Below are 26367 nucleotides of genomic sequence, written 5' to 3' on the forward strand. Positions count from 1 at the left end.
CTCTAAGGAAAGGCAGGTGAAACTCAGCTTCCTATGTTGGCAGGCCAGTCTGACTTGTCTTTTTATTATTTTCAGATACTGTGACCAATGATGTTTACATTTCATGTGAGTTTACGGCCAGCCAGGTGAGTAGCCCATTTTCAGGAACCTTGGGTGTTAGGATTTAGCACTTCCTGTAATTATGTTTCTAATTTCATTTGCATAAATGACTATAGGTAAGTATATTTCCATTTATGATTTAATTTTCAATAATTTTCTTATCTCTGTTACCCAAAGGAGGCAATAATATGGACAAATAAAAACAGATGATGTGTGATTCAGTTCTGTTTGCTATTTTTAATTTATTTTCCTTAGAGGTTTATTAAAATAAGTTCCCTGTCACTGTGCACACATTGGTAGAGAGTTCAGGAGCATCAGAGCCTGAGGAGTATGTGGTCTCTGGTGAAGTGTTAGAGAGACAAGAGAATATGAATACTGGAGATCCAATTTCATGCCTAATTATGCTTCACTGTTTTGCAGACCCACCTGGATGTGACTATTTCCAAAGCAACCTACAAAGACCCCAATAACTTAGCATTCCAGCAGATTAAAATCTTTGGGACTCAGGCACTGAGCAACATCACAGTGAAACAGAATGGTGTCCTTGCTCCAATGTCTCCTAAAGCCACTTATGATCCTAACCTGAGGGTAAGACTCATGTGGTTGGGTAGAGTTTCAAGAATTCTCCCAGGCATCCTGTGTCCTCTGGAGAGTGCTGTTTAAAGAAGAGTCATAGAGTGTAATAGTGGTGGCATGTATCTGTGATGCCACCTAGTGGGGTGGTGAAGGAAGAGGCATGGAGAGTGGAGAGCATGTAGGGCAAAATTCATGAGGCCATATTTGAAGAACAATTAAAAGGAAAAACAGAAAGGAAATTCAACAATGCTTGATAAGTAATGTACTCATTACTTGGCCCATGTAAGTGTAACCCCTCTGCACGGTATTTTCACAATGAAAAAAAGAAAAACAAGGGGAAAAAAGGAAATTCTGCTGCTTGTGACATCAAAGTACCTTTGGCATAGACCACATGTTTATATAGCACAAGCACAAGGCCCTGAATTCATTTCCTATCACCTCAATAAAGAGAGAAAAAGATAGAAGGTAAAAAATATCGAAGCTATTTAAACAAATATGTGGATTTAATTAAAAATGTTTTCCCATTTTATACAATAGTGGGAGACTGAGTAATGAGACAGATGTTAGAAATTGCAGGAAATATAAAGATTTTTTTTCAAATTCAACGTTTTTGCAGTTTATGAATCTGAAATCTGAATTATTCATATAACTTGTTTAAATACACTATAAAAAAGAGAAATAGGAAGGCAATTGGAACAAGACTATATAATTCTTCTGGCTGTCTTTCTACCATTTCAGATGATTGGGGAACACTGATTGGTGGAGAAAGGGACAAGAGTAGTAGAAACATGTAGGGAAAAAGAACAGAGTCAATCTGAAAAATATAAAGAACCAGGAGAAAAGTCAGGAAGGTAGACAAAGGGACAATTAAAAAGTTTATTTGGACTTTCTACGTGCACAATGTAATGTACAATGTGTGGAGTACTGATATTACCCTGTTGCTACCCCATACTGAATAGTCGCCCTGTATTGACTGACCACTCTGCCTGAATGTTTTAGAATATTTCCTGCACATTGTTGAGTGTCTGGTCTCATTGTAAGGACTCACATCCTGGAAGGCCTGTGTCCCATGTACATATTTCCCTGTGGCTTCTCCATTTGCACAGGTCGCTGTGATCACAGGCATCCGTCTGGTCCTGGGAGAAGCATACACAGTACAGTGGGACATCGGCATAAAGGACCAGGAGAAGATAGACTGTTATCCCGATGAGCATGGAGCTACTGAGGCCAGCTGCATGGCCCGCGGCTGCGTCTGGGAGGTAACTGCACTGACAACATGAACTTTCCCTGACAGCTCTGCACCTCACCTGTAACGCATGAGCAAATACCAGTACCTCAGTATCCACTTAGAATCCATGTGAAGAAAGGACTCCCCAAGACACCTCATCCAGATGTGAAGACAGGAAGAAAAAAGAGTGGGACATTTTAAATAAACATTTCCTTAATATAGAACTTTAAATTCTGGGCACTATCTAATGGAAACAAGGTCCAGGAATGATGGGAAGGCCTTTCCTAGCGCTTGCTACTTGATACCTCTAGGCCCACATGCTGATGCACACTCTTGACTTTCCTTCTCAGGCATCCAGTATCCCTGGGGTCCCACACTGCTACTTTGTGAACGATCTGTATTCAGTCAGCAATGTGCAGTATAACTCCCATGGGGCCACAGCTGACATCTCCTTGAAGTCTTCTCCTTATGTCACTGCCTTCCCCTCCACACCTGTGAGCCCCCTGCGCCTGCTCGTGACCTACCACAAGAATGAAATGCTGCAGTTCAAGGTAAGTATAGTTACATGTGAGAGAACACCCAACGGTCTTCCTTTCCCGTCTCTATGTAGTCAGTGATTTGTCATCCTAATACAAGCTAACTCTGTAAAGTTCCATGCTACAAAAGAGCCAGCCATTCTGTTAATGTGAAGAGCAATGAGAAGCCCTTGGAAGAGCAGCTCCCATTTCCTAATGTGAATTAAGAATAGGATACTCTTATGAAATCAGATATCAAAGAAGTGGGGAGAGAAGGAGGTAGGCTACTGGGTAGGTTGATAGAGTGAAGGATAGAGGTCATGTAGGTATAGGAAAGGAGGTGCAGAAGAATGGACTTGTTTTGGACTGAGAAGATCTGGAGACTAATCACATAGGATAAGAAGGAAAATTAAATGCGAAGGCTGTTTGTCTCTGTTTCTCATCTGTGTGAATGGTGGTGACATCAACTAAGTGGAGGAACTGGATAGTATGCGATGGGAATTCATGGAACTTATCAGTTGGGTAAACAGGGTCTGGATTGGAGTTTTCCTTGACATTCCACTCAAGCGCAGTGCTGTTTACCCTCCCATGGTGTCATTACCCTTAGCACCAGGACTGAGCTAGCTTTGTTGTGACAGTTTCTCTGTTATTCTCCAGAACAAGGGATTTGTCCACTTCTTGTGTTTCTCACTTAACACCATGTCAGTAGACAGTTCACCCTGCAATGTTTGCTGGGAGAATAAATGAAAGAGTATAACAGTATAAAGTTGCCTAAAAGATTCTTAACAATTACATCTAGGAGGATGCTGAGTTCTTTTCCATCTTTCAATGCTATGCTTTTATTTGGTGTCCTCAACTTAGCAGGTAGGATATACCTAATACATGGAATGAATTAAGTTACTTAGATTTCCAGCCTTAAGTCCTGTGTACTCACCAGTTAACCACACAACTATATACATACATACATACATACATATATACATACAGGCATACATGCATGCATACTTACATTTGTACCTTTCTCAACCCTCTTAAGCACTGTACATCATTGCATTGATAAATGCATTGCTAGAATGACTTGATATCTGTGCTTTGTTAATGACTACATAGCTCTTTATGCTAAGATTCTATTTCTCCCTTGCAATTAATTTTCTCTCAGATATAGTGGCTGATATCACCTTTCCTATAATCTTACAGTACTTCTTTGTAGTTGACCATTAATCCACCTTACTGAAGGGATGTAAACATATTTCATTCTCTGGAGGGAATGAATAACCTTGGTCTACTATGTTTACACCAGTAGCACCTAATCCAGCACCAGAAAGGGATATAGGGAATACATTTATATGTTCTTTTTCAGCATAGACAACTATGATGAACTTAATTATAAAACCTTCATGTTTATGATTTTTTTCCAATTCTGTAAAAGCTTCACAGACACTCATATGCACACATATGGAATAATAAGGAATACATTGATAACTGCCCTACTGGCTTTTGAATGCCTTTCATGCAAGTACCAAAGTCAAAGTACCTGTATTATTGTAATAAGGCTCTTCACATATGAGATCTGACAGGTTCAATTCAAAGTTTTGGATTTAAAGTTGTTCTTTAAGAGCTTAAGGAAAGATATAACGTCTCTGTTTGCTCCAATGCTGACAAAGCTCTGCTATGATATACATTTAAAGATCTAATTTTGCCTAAAATTTTGATTTCACAGATAACACTCATGCTTCTTTTTGGTTTGTATTGCATTGTTTTAGCACACTTAGATATTGTGAATTGGACAACTTGTTGTTCAATTTTCCCATCAGCTCAAATAGCTATGCTTTCTTGTGATTAAAAATATTGTAATTCATATTTCATGGCTATTTTGAGTTAGATGATACAATATTATTACGTATGATTTCCCTATGTCTGACACAACAGCAGAATGTATGTACCCTCTCTGCATGATCTGCTAAAATCACTTTCCTCTGACTTAGATTTATGATCCCAGCAACAGCCGTTATGAAGTCCCAGTCCCTCTGAACATTCCCAGCACTCCATCCAGCTCTTCTGAGGCCCGACTCTATGAGGTTCTCATTAAGGAAAATCCATTTGGGATTGAAATTCGCCGCAAGAGTACAGGCACTGTCATGTAAGTGGCCCTGGTTGGATTGGGGACTGAAGGTTACATGGACATCTCTACCAGGGCCTCAGTGGTTGCATATGCTCTGTCTGAGAGATTACTCCTGTGCCTTCCAGACCCACTGCTAAGCTATGTCCTTTAGGTGTGTTTTTGGGCAATCTTTGTATTTAGAACCTACTGAGGCAGTTTCTGGTAACTAGGAATTCCTTCAACAAATATTTATGGATGCCTTCTGTTGATTGGGTGCTATTTAGGGTACTGTGGTTATACTCAGAAGAGATGTCTCTCCTCATGAAAAAGGTAGTTTAAATTATATTAAAGAAGCAAAGATGTTAAGGTGATATGTATTATTAGGGGAAAGAGTAGAGTAAGAGTTTCTGTGTGTGTGTGTGTGTGTGTGTGTGTGTGTGTATGTGTGTGTGTGTGTGTGTGTGTGTGTGTGTGTGTGTGTGCATGTGGGTGTGTCTTTGGGGAACTGTTTTAACACTGTGATGGAAAAAGAATATCTGAGAATTGAACCTCCAGCCTAACTCTTGATTTTGTCTTCATTAGGAGAAACAATTTATATATTTATATGCATATATATGCATATATATGTATATCCCTGTGTGTGAGTGTGGGGGGATATTAGAGAGGGAGGGGGGAAAGAGACAGAGAGACAGATTGAGATTTATGGACACCTTTAGTCATAACTGTGGAAGCAAAACAAGTCTCAGTTTGTCCCTGCAGAGTCACAACTTACAGAAAAGATGACACCAAAGCCAAGAAGTATGCATGTGTCTCCTGGGGGTTGGCCCATCTCACTCCCACATGCAATTTGCTGGAGGAAACTCATCCATAGGGCCCAACTTACATAAGAATGAGAGAACATGGATTAGAACTTGGATGAAAAGTGGCCACCCATTTGAGCTTGTGGAGGTGGGGGAAGAGCATTGGTGATAGAATAAGCAAGTAATAAGTTAGTAAGCTATAGCAGGCAGAACCTGGCACTGTACTATTCCTTTGTGTGCAAAAAGGAGCTGGGGTATCAGCGAGTGGATGAGGGTGCAAAATAGGTATCAGTGAGGCCTCTCCTCAGTGACAGCCTTGCAGGCATTAAAAGCAGTTTCCATGAGAAGGCACTTAAAAAGGAAGAACAGGAAAAGAGAGGTGCCTTTAGACACCTCATTGTGGATCTATGGAGAAACTGGATTTGGGTTTCTGGGAGATGGGGAAGAATGTAGGGTGCATTGCTTGAGAAGTCAGCTGCCGGAAGGAATTCCCGGGGAGCTCACTTCCTTGTCCACCTTGGCCTTTGCCTTGCAGCTGGGACTCTCAGGTCCTGGGCTTCACCTTCAATGACATGTTCATCCGCATCTCCACCCGCCTCCCGTCCCAGTACATCTATGGCTTTGGGGAAACGGAGCACACGGCCTATAGGAGAGACTTGAACTGGCACACGTGGGGCATGTTCTCCAGAGACGAGCCCCCGGGGGTAAGGACAGAGCATTAGCAGAGTCTACACTCCCTTTTCTGCACCCACACTGCATGCCTGTGAAGCCCTATGGGTGCCTCTGTGCTTCCTCTTCCCTGACTGCAGTGAATCATCCCCTTCTGCTTCTGTCCTGTGACCATTCCTCCAGCTCCTTTGCTCTCATGTATTGAAGTTAGTTGCAGGAGAATGTAGGCCCGTGAGTTTTTTTGACGTTCCTTCTCAGATGCAATGTCTTCTCACTCTACCCACTTGTCCCCATGACTCTCAGTACAAGAAGAATTCCTATGGCGTCCACCCGTACTACATGGGCCTGGAGGAGGACGGCAGTGCCCACGGAGTGCTCCTGCTCAACAGCAATGCCATGGGTAGGCACACGCCTGTGGCCCCTCTTCCTTAATATGAATTGTTCTCTAGTTCTAAAAGGATGTCTGTGACCCAGCAGCCCATTATGAATATTATCATTGTTGCAGTCTTTTTATTTTCTTCCTTCTGTTAATTTTACTCTAATCACATGTGGTTAAAAGATACAATTAAAGTATTAATTTTGCAAATAATTACCATTAAGTGATCAGAAAACCAAGTGGTGCCTGGCCATGGCCTAGTGATCTGAAATAATTTGAAGCTGTGAGTTAGAAAGCTCCCACTGAAGCATGAAAGTGCTAAGAAGAGTTGTCTAGATAATAGTCTGATAATTCATAGAATAATAACAGTTTGTCAATGGCAGTTTCCTCATTCTGGGAATATGCAACGTTTTGATGCGTTTTTTATTGAACAAACTGTGTCAAGTATCCATAGATACCTATGTCATATGAGTTCAAGACGATTTTAATAAGCCTCAACACACTAAAATAATAAAGCAAAACCAAGGAGAGTGTTCATGGATGAGAACCTTGTAGAATTTCTTATTTATTTATTTATTATTGTGAAAATACTGTACAGATGGGTTACAATTATATAGGCAAGATAATGAGTACATTTCTTATCAAGCATTGTTGCCTCCTCTTTTGTTTCCCCTTCCCATCCTCCCCTGGCCCCTCCCACCCAATCCTCCCCGCTGCCCCCCCTCCAAAGTTGTAAAGTTTGTTTGTGACATAACCAATTGTACTTCTCATTGTTGCAACGGGTCCACCTGTATCCTTCTCTTACATGAGTTGAATATAGAACATCTACTCAATATTTTACAGTAAAAGAGAAAGTATTGTATTGAGGTCTGTATGTCTTCCCATGCTGAAGCTTTGCAGGCAGCCCAGTTCACCTTTCCCTCTATTTTCAGATGTGACTTTCCAGCCCATGCCGGCCCTGACATACCGCACCACAGGAGGAGTCCTGGACTTTTATGTGTTCTTGGGACCAACTCCAGAGCTTATCACGCAGCAGTACACTGAGGTAGGTGTGAATTCACTTGTCTGTCAAGTGGTCATGCAGCAAGTCCATGTTCCAAATCTTGTATTCAATTTTATACCTCTCACTGTGATCATTAGAATTTAGGCTTTTTCATAACAGGTATTTTATAAACTAGGGAGCAATAAATACCTTTTAATACCCCGTAAATTCATAATCTCTCATTATTGCAGAGTAAGAGTGGAGGAGGTTAAGTCATGGTAGTGGTAATACTAATAGTAGGTGTAGTGATGATAATAATCGTTATGCTGGATGATGGTGGTAATGTTGGTGATAGTGGAGAGGATAATAAGAATGATGATGGTAGTGGTAGTGATGATGGATGTGATGGTGGTGGGAATGTGTTTGAGAATGGTGATCGTGAAGGTGATGGTGCTGATGATGGCATTGATGCTGGTGATGATGTCAATAGTGAAGGTTTTGAGAATGCTAACAGTGGTTGTGATAAGTTGGTTGCAAAGCGGTTGACTTTACACTTCATGGTAATATGATGGTGATAGGAGTGGTCATGACAGAAGGTATGGTAGAAGGAAATCAATACAATGCGTGGTGTGTAACAGAAATAACAAACTTGTAATAATTATCGTATCCAGTATGTTAATGAATTCAGATCTCATGAAAACACTATGAGACAGACACTAAGACAATTTCCAATTCAAAGCAGAATACAACACAATGAGATTACTCAAATAGCAAGGCACCAAATGTATGGTTTAACTCACAAAATTTGATCCCGTATTCTTGGTTCTTCACTAGTAATTTAGATAGACTGCATCTAAGAATGAAGAAAAAAATAGTCCTTCCCAGAATTCCTACAGAATGAGCTCAGGCCTAATAGAAGGGTTTTCCCTAGGGAGTTGAGTACTATTATCCTTTTGTGAATTTGAATTTGTTAGTTTTCTAGCTTGGAACACTGCAATAAGCTTGTTCTTACTTCATAATTAACTTCAAAGTGTGAATTCTTGTTTAAAAAAACGAGTATTCACCAGCATTTGGTGTCATTTGCAGGTGATTGGCCGGCCTGTCATGGTGCCTTACTGGTCCCTGGGGTTCCAGCTGTGTCGCTATGGATACGAGAATGATGCTGAGATCTCCAGCTTGTATGATGAGATGGTGGCCGCACAGATCCCCTATGTATGTATACACCATGGATAACAGGCTACTCTGTGATCTCGTACCTAATACAACTGTCTCTGGGTCTCATTTTTGTTCCGGAGTATTGTGAGGTTCTACAAGTCTACCAAGTGCTTTTTCACATGATGACATCATCATGGAGACCCAGTGGGGGTGCTGCTTCATTATTGTAGCACTTGGAGACCTAAGATTCACAATGATGAGAAAGAGCTGGATCTAAGGGCTTTTCTATATTGTTGTGATTCTGACCTATATTTTAGAAAACTTGAAGACTTTTAGTCAAGAAGCACTTGATCCCATAAGAAGAAATGATTCTTCCAGCAGTACTTTTGCTTCATTAAAATTACATGACCCTAGATTCTCAAGTCCACTGTATGTATAGGTAGGTGCTCAGGTCATCATCGGTGGGCGTGGCAGCATGGTCTGCATGGGACTCTGAGGCACTGACTACATACCAGAGCTAGGGCTGAGTCTCAGGAAAAGCACACAGCGATACAACAAATTCTATCCACTTAGCACAAGAACAACCAATAATTAGATCTGCACGCCTATCCACTTTAGTTTTAATTTCCTTCCAGTTTTTATTCAGCTGCTTATAGTAGTAACTAAATAGCACACAACCATCCTATACATGTATTTTGTAGTTAGGAAACTGTGTCTGCTCACTACTGAGTCAGCACCCTCCATAGGAAGTACATGTGTTTGTTCTTCTTTGCTTTCTAATAGGCTTACTGTCTCTTGGGTCATAAGACTGAGGATGACACAGTTTTCATGAACCATGGAAGCCAAGGGTAGCTTCATAGTGGAGACATCCAGACTGACTCCTTATGTTAGCAGTTTATAAAGCACTTTCTCACCCAGTGTTTTTGTTGATTTTCTTAATACCCCACCATCTAGTTCTTATCTTCCGATTTTTCTCCTGACTTAGATATTTGTCTTTATATTTTGTGAGTGAAAGTTGAAGGACTATGTATATTCACCCGTATCTATAACTGAGAAATGACAGAGCTGGGAGCTGAGTCAGAAGGAGGCACGGGTGGTGGAGAGTGGTTCTCCTGGGAACCTGGCCTTGAGGCCCCAGCTATCACTCAGCCCCCTGTGTCCTCCCCAGGACGTGCAGTACTCGGACATCGACTACATGGAGCGGCAGCTGGACTTCACCCTCAGCCCCAAGTTCTCTGGGTTGCCCGCCCTGATCAACCGCATGAAAGCTGCTGGCATGCGGGTCATCCTCATTCTGGTCAGAGCTCGAGGGAATCTGTGGCCTCTGGGAGGATGAAGGGGAATGGGTGGGGAAGGCCCGCACTGTGTTTCCTTCCATGGTACACAAGGAAAGGTTGAAGTTCCATGGAAAAGGCATTTAGCAGCATCTCAGACACTTAAAGTTCAAGTATAATGTAAGGAAGATGTTTGTGGAAGAGCTGTGTTGTGTCCCTGGCCATTCTCTGCATGTGTCTTTCTGTCTGAGTTGTGCCTTGGTTTCAGGACCCAGCCATTTCTGGCAATGAGACAGAGCCCTATCCTGCCTTCACTCGTGGTGTGGAGGATGATGTCTTCATCAAGTTTCCCAATGATGGAGGAATTGTCTGGGGCAAGGTATGATCTAAGGACTGATCCACTAGCACCTCGCCTGGGGTGGGGACAATGTTAGTATATCTTTTCCTCATGTATATTGTCCTTTTTCACTTGAGTTCTTATCTTAGATCTGTAGTTTTCATACTTCAAACACTATGTGCTGATCTAAAGGCTCTGTGGAATCCACTTTGCTTTAGATCAACTGTACATACTAAACAAATTATATGGTGCCTAGGACTGTGGTTTGTGACTTCTTAGGGAATACTCTGTATAGGAAAATGTCTGGTGCATTGCTCTTGAACTTGTTTCTGTACTCAGGTCTGGCCAGATTTCCCTAATATTGTGGTTAACAGTTCTCTGGACTGGGACAGCCAAGTGGAGGTAAGATGTTTTTGTGAATAATGACTGAAGTCACAGTTACCAAGAAGGGAAGGCCATGCCCAGAATTCTGTACAATTTTGGCAAGTCAGTCTGTGTGGTAATGACTACATGCAGCAATGCTCTGCTTACAACTGAGACTTAGTATTCTTGTCTTTGGCTGAAGCTCTGGGGACTTTGTTTACTCCTCCCTGATGTCAGCAATGCAACAGTGAATTCAAATCCAAGGCTGCCAGATTTCAAAGGCCATGAGACTTTCAAGACTTTCTTTTCTCTAAATTATTACAGTTCTTGTGGTTGTTATGGTGGCCTTGAATAACCCTTGAGGAGTATTACCTAATGTTTGTCTTAGTGATTGTGGTTTATTTTTTCTCTTTATTTATTTATTTGGTCGGTCCTGGTGCCTGAACTCTGAGCCTGGGCGCTTTCCCTCAGCAATACAGCTCAAGGCTAGCACCCTACCACTTGATCCACAGTGCCACTTTTGGCTTTATTCTGCTTATGTGCTGCTGAGTAATCAAACCCAGGGCCTCATGTTTGCGAGGCAAGCACTCTACCACTGAGCCAACTTCCCAGCCCATTCTTTAATTCTTAAACTTTTGGAGAAATATGTCAATGTCCACAATGATAAATTATGGTCCCAACTTTTATCTTAGTTTTCTAAATTTATTTTGGCCACTTAGTTTTGAGGCTTCTATTAAAGTTTTGCTTGTATTAGACAGAGGTAGCTCAGGACTTTGGATCTCATTTTTCACCCATTATGATAGCTTGCTTGAATGAATATATGCTCCAGGATAACTTTGGACTTATTCAACGCATGTTTGCTTTGCTATCAAATGTTCTATGAGGACCTGTGAGCTAGGTTCTCAGGGTTGCCATAGGAATTCTTCTAGAGAGCAAGTACCTTGTCTTACCCTTAGTTCTTCAACAATTATTCTTCCTAGGCAGGATATTTGTCACAGCATAGGTTGCTTTGGTCACCTGGACAGGGAAGCTAGGATATTAAACAAAACCTTATTTCAGGATACCTGCCAAGTCTGAAGGGATGAAGCTGGTCTCTGTGTGCTCAGCACAGGAATATAAGTTGGTCTGGTTTGTGAAAGGCTACATTCTCTCAAGCCTGGTGTTCTCTCTGACATTCTATCTAACCTTTCCACTAGTGTTTTTTAGCTTTTTGAATTTCATAACACAGAGATCCACCCAGGAAAAGGCATTTACTGAACACACCAAGAACCATCATCTTCTACATGAAGAAACATGGAGTAGCAGAAAGGCTGTTTTATGTTTGCTGTTGTATGATGGTGTGAATGCATACCTGAACCTTTGTTTCTTATTATTACATTATTATTAATATGACCAAGTATATAACTAGTGTTCATTCTTATTAACTTATCAGTTACCAGGCTTTAAATTTAGCTTAGAATGGATATGGAGATAAATGATACAATCTTTATTAAGGTGGGTGCCAGTGGCTTGTGCCTATAGCTACTCAGGAGTCTGAGATTTTAGAATTGAAGTATGAACCCAGCTTGGGTAGACAAACTTGTGTGACTCTTGTCTCCAATTATCCAGCAAAAAACAAGAAGTGTAGGTCAATTGGTACATGGCAGCCATAAATGAAAAATCTGAGCAAGGGCTTGATGACTTCAGTTCAACTTTAACAAAGAAAATAGAGACTATAAATTAAAGTTCTTGTTCTCAAAAATGTTTTAATGTAGTGAACGAATGAGACTTTGGATTCTACTTTGATGGTAGGATTTGACGTTTATTTTATTATTTGAGGAAAGAGGAAGAGAAAGGAAGGCTGAAACTTTCTTTTTATGCACAACTAGGGTTTCATGGGATCCTGAAATTAGCCAGAACTGAGGTCCGCAAAGAGAGCCATATCCTCAACTGGGGCCTTACTGACACCTAGTTCCTAGAGGGGATAGCAACTGGATGATTCTTCCAAACTTGCACAGTGCATCTGAAGTCCTACCCTGCTAGCTGCAGTCTGTCCCTTGCTCCTTTGTTTCTGTAAAATCCTTGGGAAGTGAGAGGTCAGTTGAGGATCAAGCTTTAAGGCTAGGACTGTGAGTTCAGTGAATTGGTTATCACCATTCGTGTATGTATGGGGAGGAGAAAAAGTGTGTATATGTTTTCCAAATGCATAAAGGATGTATAGTTTGTTATTTCTTTTCTTTGTACTTCTTTTTTCCAGTAATCAAAAACTTTATATTATAAAGGAGCCATTCAGCCTATCTCTCACACTGTCTACCCCCATGCTGTACAAGTATTAGCATGAGTTAAAGATTTCAGTACTTGTCCTGTTTTTTGTCTTGTGTACTTGTTCTGGAATAAATGAATTGTATTTTATTTTCATAGCAATACAGAGCTTATGTGGCCTTCCCAGACTTTTTCCGGAACTCGACTGCTCTGTGGTGGAAGAGGGAAATGGAAGAGGTCTACACCAATCCACAGAGTCCAGAGAAGAGCTTGAAGTTTGATGGCATGTGGATTGTGAGTACAGGGTGCTTATCTGTATACACACGGTTAGCTGTTGTGTGAACCTCGAATTGCATAGGGATCACTGACCTTAGTCAAGACACTAACATTCCTTCAAGAAAGATTTTGGACATCTCAGACTTTTCCCAAAATAGCCCAGAGACCCTTTATACTGTGCAGTTGTATAAGGCATAAATTTCTGCTGTGAAACACCTAGGGTGATTACTACTAATTTATTAGAACGTTGCTTGCACTGCAGGGAATCTTTGTATATAACACTCTTGGGCCGTCAGTAGGTAGAGGGGAATTGCTCTTTTTAGCTAATTTTTTTCCTTCATGTGATGATCTTCTCTGGCCAGCATCACCTGGAACTGTGAGATGGAGAAATTATTTATCCACTATTGAGTTGACATAGTGTTACTGTCTTTATTACTACACCAGTTATATGTGTATATGTGTGTGTGACATTTCTAGGATATGAATGAACCTTCGAGCTTCGTGAACGGGGCAGTTGCTCCTGGCTGCAGGGATACAACTCTGAACCGCCCTCCCTACATGCCACGTAAGGACCCGGGGCCTCCTTAATCAGCCAAGACATGGCTAGACAAATTCTGTCCAACCCCAACCTGCAGAGGATTAGCCTGACCACTGAGGGCCAGTCCTTATAGAACTCTGGTTTAGTGGGGGACCAGTAAATAGCACATACAGGGTTTTCATTCATGGGATGTGTATTAGAGAATTTCTGCAATTGGGCCAAAAAGCTCTTTATTATATGTAGTAGTTGTCCAAAGGGGTTTCAATTCCAGAGGTGCAATGCATCATGGTCAATGTAGTTCTCTCCTAGTTCTGTCCATCCTGGCCTCAAATTACATAGTTCAGCTTTTACATAGTATATGTGGAATATAACGGTTGTATTTTATGTATCTCTAAATGATTTTCATAGCTGGAGTTCTTAGTTTTTCAGGCCTATAGTAATTTATCCACAGGAATGTCTTTTGCCATCAATGGGTGTGATGAATCTGATTTCCCTTGTCATAAGACCTTTGGACTATGTAGTTACCCTTGTGCTTGTATGTCTCCATTTTAGTTATTTTCCTTGACTTGTGCAAAATTGCATGAACTTTGCATTATTTCCAAGTCTTAACTTTCTAAAATGTAAGATATAGATAACCCTTTATATTCTGTAGAGATGTTCATAAGAATTATAAATATTACATGCTCATGCCTGCAATCCTAGATACCCAAGAGGTTGAGATCTGAGGATAGTTGTTCAAATCCAACCTGGGCAGGAAACGACCTGAGACTCTTATCACCAATAAACTACTCGAAAAGCCAGAAGTGGTGCTGTTGCACAAGTGGTAGAGCACTAGCCTTAAGCAAAAGAAGCTGAGGGACAGCGCCCAGGCCCAGAATTCAAGCCCCAGGAACTGCCTTCCCCTTCCTCCCAAAAAGCCTGGATCAGGGCCTGCTCTATAGTAAATGCGTGAAAAGTCTCTGTCGTTTCTGACATCTGTACTTTTTCCAGTCGTGTTGATATGGAAAATACCTGCAGCACCAGCGCAACTCACCAAGTGCACTGTTCTGTGACTGGTGAGGCGGAGGCCATTCAGAAGTGAAGTTAGCCTTAAGGTCCAGAGTCAAATGCCATAAAAACATTTTCGTGTTTGAAGATATCAGCTCTGTGTTTCCTCCCCGTGCCCCTTAGATTTGGCAGGCAGGGACAGAGGCCTGAGCAGCAAGACCCTGTGCATGGAGAGCGAGCAGATCCTCCCAGACGGCTCGCGGGTGCGGCACTACGACGTCCACAGCCTGTATGGCTGGTCTCAGACCAGACCCACCTACGAGTGAGTTGTGTCTCCCTTCTTCAGCTGGGCCCGAGGATAGAAACAGTGATGGGTACAGCTTCCCTACTTAACCTTTCAAACCCCATTATAAGCCCTCACCAGAGATGAATGTTATCAATGTGGTAATTTTTGTTCTTTCAATAAATAATGCATGACCGTGGAATGAGGTGCGTGTGTTAAAAAGGCATGCTTGCATCAGTGAAGGACTGACTGTCCTGATGGTGGATTGATTTATGCACAGTGATACACCAATCATTATTTAATATACATGTTGTACATGTAGATATTAGTTAGTGTCATTATATTCAATGTGTTACTCACCGTAGTGTGAACACAGGAATGTGATGGGCTAGACAGTAATGTTTCACTTCAATAGTTAATTATCTCTATTTATTTCATAGTATAGGCTAGACATTCTTTCCAGTTCAGTAATGCCAATTACCCTATGGAAAAAATTAGAAGGAAATTTGCTTTATTCTGGGACTGACTGGTGGAATGCCATGGAGGTCTCAAAGACAAGATCAGGGAGGGGGTGGCTCAAGCTTCCAGTAGGAGAGACAGAATCCATGAGTCCTCCATAACAAACTAATTTTAGGACCTGTCAGGCCAGCTTTACTTAAGATCATTACATGTAGGAAAGTATATAGGTAAGTGGTAGGGTCTGGGTTTGAAAAGACATTTTTCTAATTACAAGGAGTCAGGGGTAGGCTTTGGGATGATACTTTTTGATTCAAATTTTTGTTGCTGTATTTTTTATTGGTGCCTTAGTTATTGAGCTCTTATTTGCCTTTTACCCCAAGATTCTTACTTGAGGATGCTGTTGTTAGATTCTTATCTGAAAATTCCTGTCTTTAGGCTGTGGGTCTTCAAAAAGGAAAAGAGATTCAAACTACAGAGTGCACACTGCTCTCATGAACTGCTGCTGTGCAGGGACTAGTTGGGTGTTGATAGTAACACTGCAGTATGCTTTCCTTGGGGAATGGAACCCTAATAGGTCTGTGAACAGTTCACTATTAGGTTTCTGTCTTGAGGAAAAAGTGTAGAGATATGGGGGTTCGCATTTCTCAGAAGTCTCTGGGGTCAGAGCTTTATGTTCAGTATAAAGGACAGAAAGCCTAACTCTAACTCTTGCATTGCTTTCCACTTTCTATTCTGGAATCCCTCAATCAGCCAGTCTCATTTTCTAGATTGCCATGGAAGATGGAGTGTTGTGTCAATACACAGGATGGCTTTGTCTTTTACACCATGGCAGTGGTTTATTGCATGATGAACTTTTCATGAAACACTGAAATGGCAGTCTTCTCTGAATATCTCCCTCAACCAGAGGGAAATACATGCTCTCCATTCAGACAGCAGCATTGCTTTGATCCAAGTTCCCAGGACAGGAGTGAGGAAAGAGGATGCAGGTGCTCTGAAGCCTGCTCTGGCCTCAGTTCTCCCCCTGCTTCCTCCAACCAGGGCCATGCAGGAGGTGACAGGGCAGAGAAGCATCGTCATCACCCGCTCCACATTCCCTTCTTCTGGACGCTGGGCAGGACACTGGCTGGGAGACAATACTGCTGCCTGGGACCAGCTGAAGAAATCTATCATTGGTGTGTGGCTTTGCTCCCAGGGCTCTGCCCCTCCCCCAGGGCAGGGGTTAGGAGCCTGGTGAGGGAGGAGGAGGAGGAGGCAGGTCAGGAGAGCCTGGCCTGACCCAGCTGTGCTTCTCCTTGCAGGCATGATGGAGTTCAGCCTCTTTGGCATATCCTATGTAAGTGACCTTGGCTCCTCTTGATGGACATGGAGATGGCACATCTCTGAGAACTGTGCAGGAGGCTCATTGTGTTGTGTCTTGTTTCAGACAGGGGCAGACATCTGTGGGTTCTTTCAAGATGCGGAGTATGAGATGTGTGCTCGCTGGATGCAGCTGGGGGCCTTCTACCCCTTTTCCAGGAACCACAACACCATCGGGACCAGGGTAGGACGTCTGCTCCCCACTTTCATGATTAGGGTCACCTGGAACATTCCCTAGACTTCTAGCTACAATTTATGCCCTTTGAATACTTGTTGGAACTTTTTTAAATCAGCAAAGCTTTCCTCAATGAACCATGTTTCTCAGTGGTATAGGAATGATGGTTTTTGTTTAGATCAATGTAGTCTGAGTGGGGGGGAAAAGTTTTAGGGGAAATTTCACCAGCTTTGTGCAGAGATCTTTGATGACATTTCCTAGGTTATTGCAATGCTCTCAGAAAGAGTAACATCCATTTCCCCATTTATCTTTAGCTAATCTGCAGGTAAACTTGGTCAGTGATTCATACCAAAGTAATCTATCTGTGACAACCTTTTGTCCCTTATCAGACCCCTTGACTAAGTTCATTTTATATTTGCTTTGGTCTTTTTAAATGAATTATATTTTTATTATAATTAATTGTACACAAGAATTACCATTCAACATGCTGGTTTGCAAGTACAATCCAGCTTGATCAATATCATTCCCTTTATCCCTTTTATTATTCTCTCCCACTGCCCCAAATTATCCTCCCCTCAATTTTCCTCCTTTCATAGACTAGGCTTTGATTCTTATATCTGCACTTTCTCCAAGACCCCCAGAGTCAGTTCTGAAAAGAGTTTCCCCCATTCTTTAGAGACAAGACCCTGTGTCCTGGGATACTGCCTTTGTGGATCTTTCGAGGAGTGTCATAGAGACCAGATACACCCTGCTGCCATATCTCTACACGTTGATGCACAAGGCCAACACGGAGGGCGTCACTGTGGTGCGGCCTCTCCTCCATGAGTGAGTGTCTAGAGGGAATCCTGCTGAGCACTGGGCAATGCCTGTCATTCTGTAAGGTGGTATTTGTTGCAATCCATTTCTCAAATGAGGAAATGTGGTTTCTTTTTAATCCTTCAGGCAGAAACCATACTACATTTGGCATTAGTAGACTGAGGAATGGTCATGGATGAGAGGCTGTTTGTTGAGTATACAAATGTTGAAACTAAAGGAAAGCATAATTTCTTTCTTTCTTATTTGGTCTTACAAAGACATCCCTAATGTTTATGGCAGCTGGTTTTGTGGGCCCAGGCCAAGTGTGCTCAGGTGATGGAAGAGCACATTCCAGGGGAGACGAGAGGGCTGGGGGCCCCTTGCACTGACAACGTGCCATGCTGAGGAACTGTGGTGTTTCCCAGAAGAAAACATATCTACAGCATTGCTGAAGTTTGGGGTCTGACCTGTGAATAGTGGAGATTATCTCTTCCTTATTAAAGTCAGTAATGTGTAAGATAGCCACTGGGTTTCTGACTTGGTATATTCTTTTTTTTTTTTAATTTAATTTCATTTTATTTGTGAACATACTGTACAGAGGGGTTACAATTACATGGGCAGGATAATGCGTACATTTCTTACCAAGCATTGCAGCCTCCTCCTTTGGTTTACCCTTCACATCCCTTCCCAGCCTCTCCCCTCCCCCCCAATCCCAATCCTTCTCCTTCCCCGCCCCCCACCGACGTTGTAAAGCTCGTTTTGGACATGACAACTTGTACTTCTCATTGTTGCAACAGGTCCACCTGTATCCTTAAACAACTGGTTTTTCCCCATCTCCTCCACAAGTTATACTGACATCAAATATAGTGAAAGCAGGGGTTATACTGTGGGGGAGGGACATACAAAGCAACAAAGAGATAATCTTATAAAAGCGTTAGAAACACATGCATGAAAGAAAAAAACCTTAAAATACATATCTAAGGGTTCATTTTCCTGACATCACATTATCTGACCTTCTCCGCTTGACTCGTACATATACTAGATATTGCAAATAAGGGAAACCATGGGACCTATGTTTCTTTGGGCCTGGCTTACTTCACTTAATACAATTTTTTCCATGACTTGGTATATTCTTGAGTTGTTTTCAGCGCCTTGGGCACTGCCCTTATGGGGGTCTATCTGTGACACCTCGTTTTCTTTTCCAGGTTTGTGTCTGACCGGGAGACCTGGGCTATTGACAGTCAGTTCCTGCTGGGCGCAGCCTTCCTGGTCAGCCCTGTCCTGGAGCCTGTGAGTGTGGAGGCCTGGGATGGGTGGAGGCTCCCAGCTGTGAGGCTGGGTGACAAGGGGAGGAGAGGCTGTCCTTTGTGTTGCGTGACCCTGAGACACAATTTCTTGTTGTGTCTCTTTTCTTTATCTCTCTTCTTTCTTTTGGAGCAGCAGAAATTATTCTGAGATGATTTTTTTAAGTTGGCATAATGGTTAGATTCACAGAAGGACTAATATGACCTTATATGTTCGAAACTGTTTCTAGATATTACAAATGGGAGGAACAGAGTCAGGTGGGGGCAATAGGATATGAATTATTTACACGGCAGTGTCACAGTTAACGACAAGCTGAAAGCTCCTGGGAGAACATCTGTCAAGGATGGTGTCATATGGGCTTTGGCCATCCCTCCTTTCCTTCTGTGATAGGGCTAGCAAGCGGAAAAAAAGCCATTTCTTTTCTTTGTCTGTGATCAGTTAGTCTTCTGATTAACGTATCTGAATACTTGGAATACTTCCTGAAAATTTTCCTTTAATTCAGACTCAACTTGTCCTTTTAGAGAGAGGATGAGTAATTCTGAAAGGAAATGGTGATTTCCCCCCACCCCTACACCCTGTAATCCAAAGGGCTTTATTAAACCATCTTGTGTTGGGCAGCTGATTGCATGTTTGACATGGGGGAAGGGAAGGAGGCTTCCCCAACCTTCCTGATCTCAGGAGACCTGCGGCCCTGGGTCCACCTCCTTCACTGCTCTGGAGGCCCTTCTGTATGCAGATTGCTTGATCTGTCCTTGGCAACATCGCCCTAGCCCAGCTTATATTTGTGTTTCATTTCAGAATGCCAGAAATGTGACAGCTTATTTCCCTAATGCCCACTGGTATGATTTCTACACGGTAAGCTTTGGTAAATTTTATAAATCCTGGAGAAATAGTCTATTATAAGGTCTGGATCTCAAATCCGAAATGCTCTCATTACGTTTTGGACAAATCCTTTCCATAGAGTATCTTAATTTTTCTCATCTTAATAAAGAAATGCCTTGAAGTGACATCTAAAGAATCTTACCACGTGCCTGACTTCTAAGTGTGTATGTGTATGTGTGTGTATTTATTTTCTCCATGTGTTGTCAGTATGTAAAATGTTAACACAGATAATCCAGATCTTAGTAAGTTGTGGTAGAAACTAGAATGTTTTGTACATTATTGGAGTTGGACTCTGTTCTGTCATTACTCATATCAGTGGCTTAGCTGGTGCTTTCCTATTGAGCCATTTTGCAGTTGTACATTATGCTGGTCTTTAGAGATGGAGTGTCACCGCCTTATTTTGTGTAGACTTCCATTGAACAGTGATCTTTGCCACACAGCCTCCTGAATAGCTAGGATTAGAGGCATGAGCCAAGGGCCTGACAAAACCATCAAAAATTATGAGTGCTTGACTGTCCTAAGTGGTTAAATATGGAGGCCTGTCATTGACTAAAATATAAACCATTGTAGCATTGCTGCCCAAAGATTTTCTATGTTAAGATGTTCTATGGTGAAGAGCATAAGGCAGTATATAAAGCTTGGATTCACACACCTGAACATAGCATGAGCATTTGAAATGAGAAAACCACATGAGCTCTCCATTGTGTGCTTGGAGCAGTGGGAGCCCTGAAGACCCTCTGGGGGAACAGGGTCCTAGGAATCCACTCAGGATGGTCTCTCGAGGAACAGGTGGAACAGTTTTCAGAAATAACCCAAAGGACTATATAAGCAGAGCCCTATACTGCCTTTGGAGGAGACAAGATCAGCAAATAGGAAATACAGCAGGAAGACAAGGATGACAGACTGTGCTCATGACGCTCATCTAAGCTGATTTGCAGTGCGTTGGGAGAGTCGAAGGAAGAACATTTGCTTCTGTTCTCTGCTGTGGGTGTCCTCCCCACAGCCCTCCTTCTCATTGTGGGTTTCCTTAGGGAGGCATGCTAAGGTTTCACAGCTAGCCTCAAGGCTCCTAGGGCAGAGAAAGTTTCTTCAGTGTCCCTCCCAGGTATTTCACAGGACACTTACAAGCCAAATGCTGTTTTGCACCGAGAACCTAAAAATGCAAGGTTGTAGTCCCAGGTGTGTGCTGGACAGTGAGGGGCAGGCAGCAAGGTCAGAGAGCAGCTGAGATGTCAGGTACCTGCGCTGCTCAGGTTAGGTCTGTCACCTCTCACTCACCATCCCTTCCTCCTCCGGCACACAGGGTGCACAAATCAATGCAAGCAGAGAGTGGAAGGTCCTGCCAGCACCTCTGGACCACATCAATCTTCATGTGCGTGGGGGCCACATCCTGCCCTGGCAGGAGCCTGCACTGAACACCCACCTCAGGTGAGTGGAGGGACCTGGCTCTGCTTTGCATGCTGGTTGCTCACTTATTTTCAGGGAGAGACCTCATTCCCATAGACACTGCTCTCAAGGCCCAAAGCCATATTATTGAACACATGATCTTTTGTTTGTTTTGTTTTAGTCTTCTTTCATCTTTGTATCTGAACAATTGCCACGTATTTTAGATGTGAATTTAATGATTGATCTAAGAAGTGTCATTTGAAGCAAAATTCAACAGACAGGCGCTCATGATCAGGGTGCTTCAGAAGTCTATCTGAATCATAGTTGTTCCCAAAACATACAATCAAACCATTGTTTATGCTATATGGTGGTTCTCATCTTGTATTGATAATCCTCTTATAAAAGATGAGAAATGACTGTCCTCGGCCTATATAATAATTAGCAATTACTGAGATCAAATGAATGCTTGTTCTGTGTCTGAATTTTGCCAGTAATGGCCATTTTATCTGGAGACTTTTTTCTTTCATAACAACAAAAAACATTTGCTTCAGAATCTGTAATGTCTCCATGTCAAAGATGAGCAAATAAAGGCTCTGCAAGGCTTAGTGACTTACTGTTCTATGGCTATAGGAAGATGAACATATCTAGGCTCCATGTCTGACTGATACCATTCCTTATAATGTAGACCCTCAGTTACTTGACTTCAGAGCGTCTGATGAAAACTGAGGAACTAAAGATCTTTGCAAATAGAACTCTATTGTATGCATGAAGTCTTTCCTCTCTCCAGTCATCTGCTGCTGATGACTTAGGCAGCGTCTGTAGCTGGATATGTGAATAGTACTGGCCTACCCGCGGCTGTGCTGCTGCCTCTATAGTCAGCTGACCTGTGCTTTCAGGTGTGCACCCAGACCAGGCATGGCTCAATCCAGTTGGATTTCATTCATTTTGATTTTTGTTCATTTTATTTTTTGTAAAGGAGTGAACCCTGGTGCATTTTCAGTGATCCAAGTTACACTCCAATTCCCTCTAAAAAACGTCTCCACTCTTCATGTAGTGGGAATGCTGCCGTTTCTTTGTTCTGGTTATTTAAATTATATTCATACATTTTCTCGATACTTCAATTTCTCTTCTTAATATTGTAAATATTTCAGTTATAGTTGTTAGACGCTATGCTTGCAAATGTCACCAATGTCCTTTGGGAAACACAAATCTGTTGTGACTTCTTTGTGTGACTTTCCTTCATCTTACCTTATTATCTGGAATAATTGATGAACTTTTGTTTCCAATGTGATGTTAAGGACTTAAATGTGGGTCTTCTTCCTTTAGAGATGACCTGTTTGAGTCGTGTCTTGTACTTTCTATTCCCAATTATAATGTCAGTTATTAGGATGTGCTGTCTTCCCATCCAAACCAAATAGACAATCACATAAAGCAAATTACTATGATATAGATTTGTATAACTGTGTTGCAGTCTAAGTGTATTTGTATTTGTTCCTGGGATCAGTTGCTACTTCTGTGGATGTCATCCCTAAAACGAGCTGGCTGCTCCATTATTGCTTAGGATTTCCATATCCTCTCGTAGTCCCTGTCCTAGATCAGCCCTGTCCTAGAGTTTTACTGATGCTCATGTTCTTGCTGCCTGTGTGGATGCTCATTGTCACATATTGGATTGTTTTCTGTCCTGTGACATTATTCAATAAGAGACACTGATCTTTGTCCCTAAAGTAAAGCAGTACCATCTGCTGGTGCTATCTTTTCCCAAATGAAATTTGAAGGAAACCTAAGGCAGTGATTTTTGCTGCCATCTTAGTGTCTCTCATGTGAATCTTGTCTCCTGCAGCCGCCAGAAGCCTCTTGGTCTTATCATTGCCCTGGATGAGAACAATGAAGCCAGAGGTGAACTTTTCTGGGATGATGGGCAGTCAAAGGGTGAGTGTTGTTATGGGCACCTTGCCTATTTCAAACCTGCATCTTTGGCCCTTCCTTCCTGCTGGCTAATCAGCCATTGGAGAAATCTCTGCAGGTGTAGTGGTCAATTCTTGATGGAAGAGTTTGCTCTCTAGTTGTAGTGTTGAAGAAGTAATAGATGAACTTAGAATTCTGCGCCAACCGGGATCTGTCATAGGCACTCCTTTCACTGTCCTGTAAATATCTTCCCCAGGAAAGCTAGGAGCAAATGGGCAGCATATGATGGCATCGGAAGCATCCCCATCTCAGTGAGCAGTGAGGATGCACATTCCTCCTGGTGTGCATCTGGCCATGGCTCTGCCCATGTTCTTGCCCTGTCACAGTAACAGTTCCTGTGGCTCTACCTTGGTTGGCAGTTAAATCCCACGGGACATAGTCTTGAAAGTATTTCAAGTACATACTGAAGGGAGAAGGGAAATGGTAGATTCTCCTTGGTATTCTTTCTATAATGATACTTATTTCAAGATGGGAGTTTCTTAAAAAGCTTGTTGTTTTATTTTAAAATATTTAATTGACATAAATTGAAGATAGTCAAGGGGAATAACCTATACACATACAGTGTATTATGATTTCTCATGATCAAACTAGTTAACATATACACTTATTAACATCTCTCTATGTCTCCCAACCCTGTCGCAGGCCACCATTGTTCTATCCTCTTCACTTATGTAAGTTGAATGTTTTTTAGGTTGTGTTATAAATGAGATCATAAGGTATATTTTTCAGTGTCTCTCTTATTTCCCTTGTAGAACATGTTCCAGTTTTATCCATGTGTCACAAATCTAAGGGTTTTCCAACTCAGGTGCATGCCCGGTGTGTGTGTGTGTGTGTGTGTGTGTGTGTGTGTGTGTGTGTGTGTGTGTGCGCTTGTACTAGGTCTTCAACTCAGGTATGGGAGCTGTCCTTTGCCTTTCTTTGAAAATGTTATTGTAAAGGTGATGTATGGAGGGGTCACAGTTACAGAAGTCAGTACTGAGTACATTTCTTTTTTAACTGTACATAAGTCAGTATTGAGTACATTTCTTTTTTAACCACCCCGTACCTCATTTTCTTTCAATGTTTTTCCTCTCCACCTTCCTTCCCCCAAGTTGTCCAGTTCATTTCCAACATAGTGTCTAGTGAGTATCATTCCTGAATTGGTTCTCCCTTTTCCCCACCTTTTCTGTGCTTCCTGTTTGCCTCCAAATCAGGTAAATTGATATATAAGACAAAGGCACAGAAATAAAAACAGAAACAATAGGAAATAAACCAAAGCAAAATGAAAAGAAAGAACTGACAATGGTCCAATTTTAAATACCTCTTGTTTCTACTTCTTGGAGTTCATTTCCACAATCATCATTTTATAAGATCATATGCACAGAACAATTGAGTCTTTGCGATCTTTTGCTAACAATATCCTCCTTTGTTCTCCTTATGTGAATGTGTAGACTACTGTTCAATTAATCATATCCCAGTGCAATTATTTATCTTTTGCTATCCATTTGGTTTACTTGTAGCTTTATGAGCTCATTCTAATTATTACAAATGAAGGCAACCATGCAGCCTATATTTCTTTGGATCCTGCTTTCTCAGCTTAGTATAGCTTTTTCCAAGTCTTTCAGGTTCTTTATCAATGGGGCAATGTCATTCTTTCTGATGTAAACATAGATTTCCAGTGTGTATATATACCATATTTTCATGATCCATTCAACAACTGAGGAGCTTCTGGGTTAGTGCTCTGCCACTTGAGCCACAGCTCCACTTTTGGCTTTTTCTGGTTAATAGGAGCTAAGAGTCTTATGCATTTTCCTGTTTCAATTATCTTTGAAGTTCAATATTCAGATCGCAGCCTCCTGAGCAGCTAGGATTACAGGAGTGAGACATTTGTGCCTGGCTAGGATTTCCACCTTTATTATGGACAAAAGAGTCCATCGGGTACTTGTGTCGCACATTCCTTATCCATTGATACTTCAGAGGTCTCTATCTTTATATTCTTACAAGAAATGAACTATGATGTTGGGGTAAGGGCTAAAAACAAATCTCCAGGAGAATATGTAGAGCAACAGTTCTTTGACATTGGCCCTGCTTGTAATTTTTTATCTTGGATTTAACACAAAAAGTAGTTAACAATGGGACTTGGAAGGTGGCTCAGTGGTAGAGTGCTTGCCGTGCATGCATGAGGCCCTGGGTTCAATTCCTCAGCACCAGATAAGCAAAAAAAGGCAGAAGTACTGAGGCCCAAGTCGTAGAGTGCTAGCCTTGAGCTGAAGAGCCAAGGGACAGTGCCCAGGCCCAGAGTTTAGGCCCCACAACAGACCAAAAACAAAAAACAAACTACTTAACAAAAGTAAAAATTCAAACACTAGCACTTCGTCAAGGTAGAAATTTTCTCTATATCATAATATAGTCAGTGATGTACAGTGTTAATCTTAGCATGGGATAAAATATATATAAATTACATATCTAATAAGAGATTTATTAAAAATGTATAAAGAACTTTTGAAATTCTACATTGTATGAGTATATAATCTGGTTTAAAATTAGGCAAAAGCTGTAAATAGGCTTTTTCAAACGACAAAATAAAACTTGCCAATAGGTATATGAAAAGATCTGGGACACCACAAATCAGCATAATTATGCAAATTTAAAAATTACAATAGCATGTGACATCACATCCGTTAGGATGGTTGCTATCAACAGACAGAAGTCAGCAAAGGTGGGAGAGGGTGTGGAGTAAATGGAACTACATTCAGATGCTGTGGTAGGTGGTAAATTGACACAGCCATTGTAGAAAACAGTGCAGAGATTTCCTGAAATGTTTAAATAATCTGTGTATGTCCAATGCAAACAACACACCATAGAAATCTCCAATCTCCTGTCTTTTGGAGCATTTTTCAAATAACAGCACATGTTAATGTTCACTGGCAGATGAGGGAACAAAGAAGTGGATGTAGAAAGATGCAATCTTTCTGCTAGTTGTGACATCAAGTATCTCTAAGGAAAGGCAGGTGAAACTCAGCCTCCTTTGTTGGCAGGCCAGTCTGACTTGTCTTTTTATTATTTTCAGATACTGTGGCCAATGATGTTTACATTTTATGTGAGTTTACGGCCAGCCAGGTGAGTAGCCCATTTTCAGGAACCTTGGGTGTTAGGATTTAGCACTTCCTGTAATTATGTTTCTAATTTCATTTGCATAAATGACTATAGGTAAACATATTTCCATTTATGATTTAATTTTCAGTAATTGTCTTGTCTCTTATAC

The 26367-nt window shown here is 41.6% G+C and overlaps 1 protein-coding gene across 1 annotated transcript in view; it reads left to right on the plus strand.

The window, feature by feature from the left end:
• Positions 1-26367, plus strand: part of LOC122105758 — a 175663-nt gene that overhangs the window by 119751 nt on the left and 29545 nt on the right. The window contains exons 92-115 of the mRNA XM_042677043.1: positions 76-125; positions 520-687; positions 1782-1934; positions 2254-2454; positions 4404-4558; positions 5855-6023; positions 6292-6388; positions 7297-7409; positions 8433-8558; positions 9670-9798; positions 10044-10154; positions 10452-10514; positions 12876-13010; positions 13470-13557; positions 14701-14839; positions 16298-16431; positions 16558-16592; positions 16683-16799; positions 17467-17615; positions 18791-18875; positions 19689-19745; positions 21076-21200; positions 22999-23087; positions 26173-26222. Coding sequence (XP_042532977.1) covers positions 76-125; positions 520-687; positions 1782-1934; positions 2254-2454; positions 4404-4558; positions 5855-6023; positions 6292-6388; positions 7297-7409; positions 8433-8558; positions 9670-9798; positions 10044-10154; positions 10452-10514; positions 12876-13010; positions 13470-13557; positions 14701-14839; positions 16298-16431; positions 16558-16592; positions 16683-16799; positions 17467-17615; positions 18791-18875; positions 19689-19745; positions 21076-21200; positions 22999-23087; positions 26173-26222 — 2738 coding nt within the window. The remainder of the gene's footprint in view (positions 1-75; positions 126-519; positions 688-1781; positions 1935-2253; positions 2455-4403; positions 4559-5854; positions 6024-6291; positions 6389-7296; positions 7410-8432; positions 8559-9669; positions 9799-10043; positions 10155-10451; positions 10515-12875; positions 13011-13469; positions 13558-14700; positions 14840-16297; positions 16432-16557; positions 16593-16682; positions 16800-17466; positions 17616-18790; positions 18876-19688; positions 19746-21075; positions 21201-22998; positions 23088-26172; positions 26223-26367) is intronic.

Source organism: Dipodomys spectabilis, unplaced genomic scaffold (assembly GCF_019054845.1).
Source record: "Dipodomys spectabilis isolate Male_0828 unplaced genomic scaffold, ASM1905484v1 ptg000034l, whole genome shotgun sequence".
Taxonomy (NCBI): Eukaryota; Metazoa; Chordata; class Mammalia; order Rodentia; family Heteromyidae; genus Dipodomys; species Dipodomys spectabilis.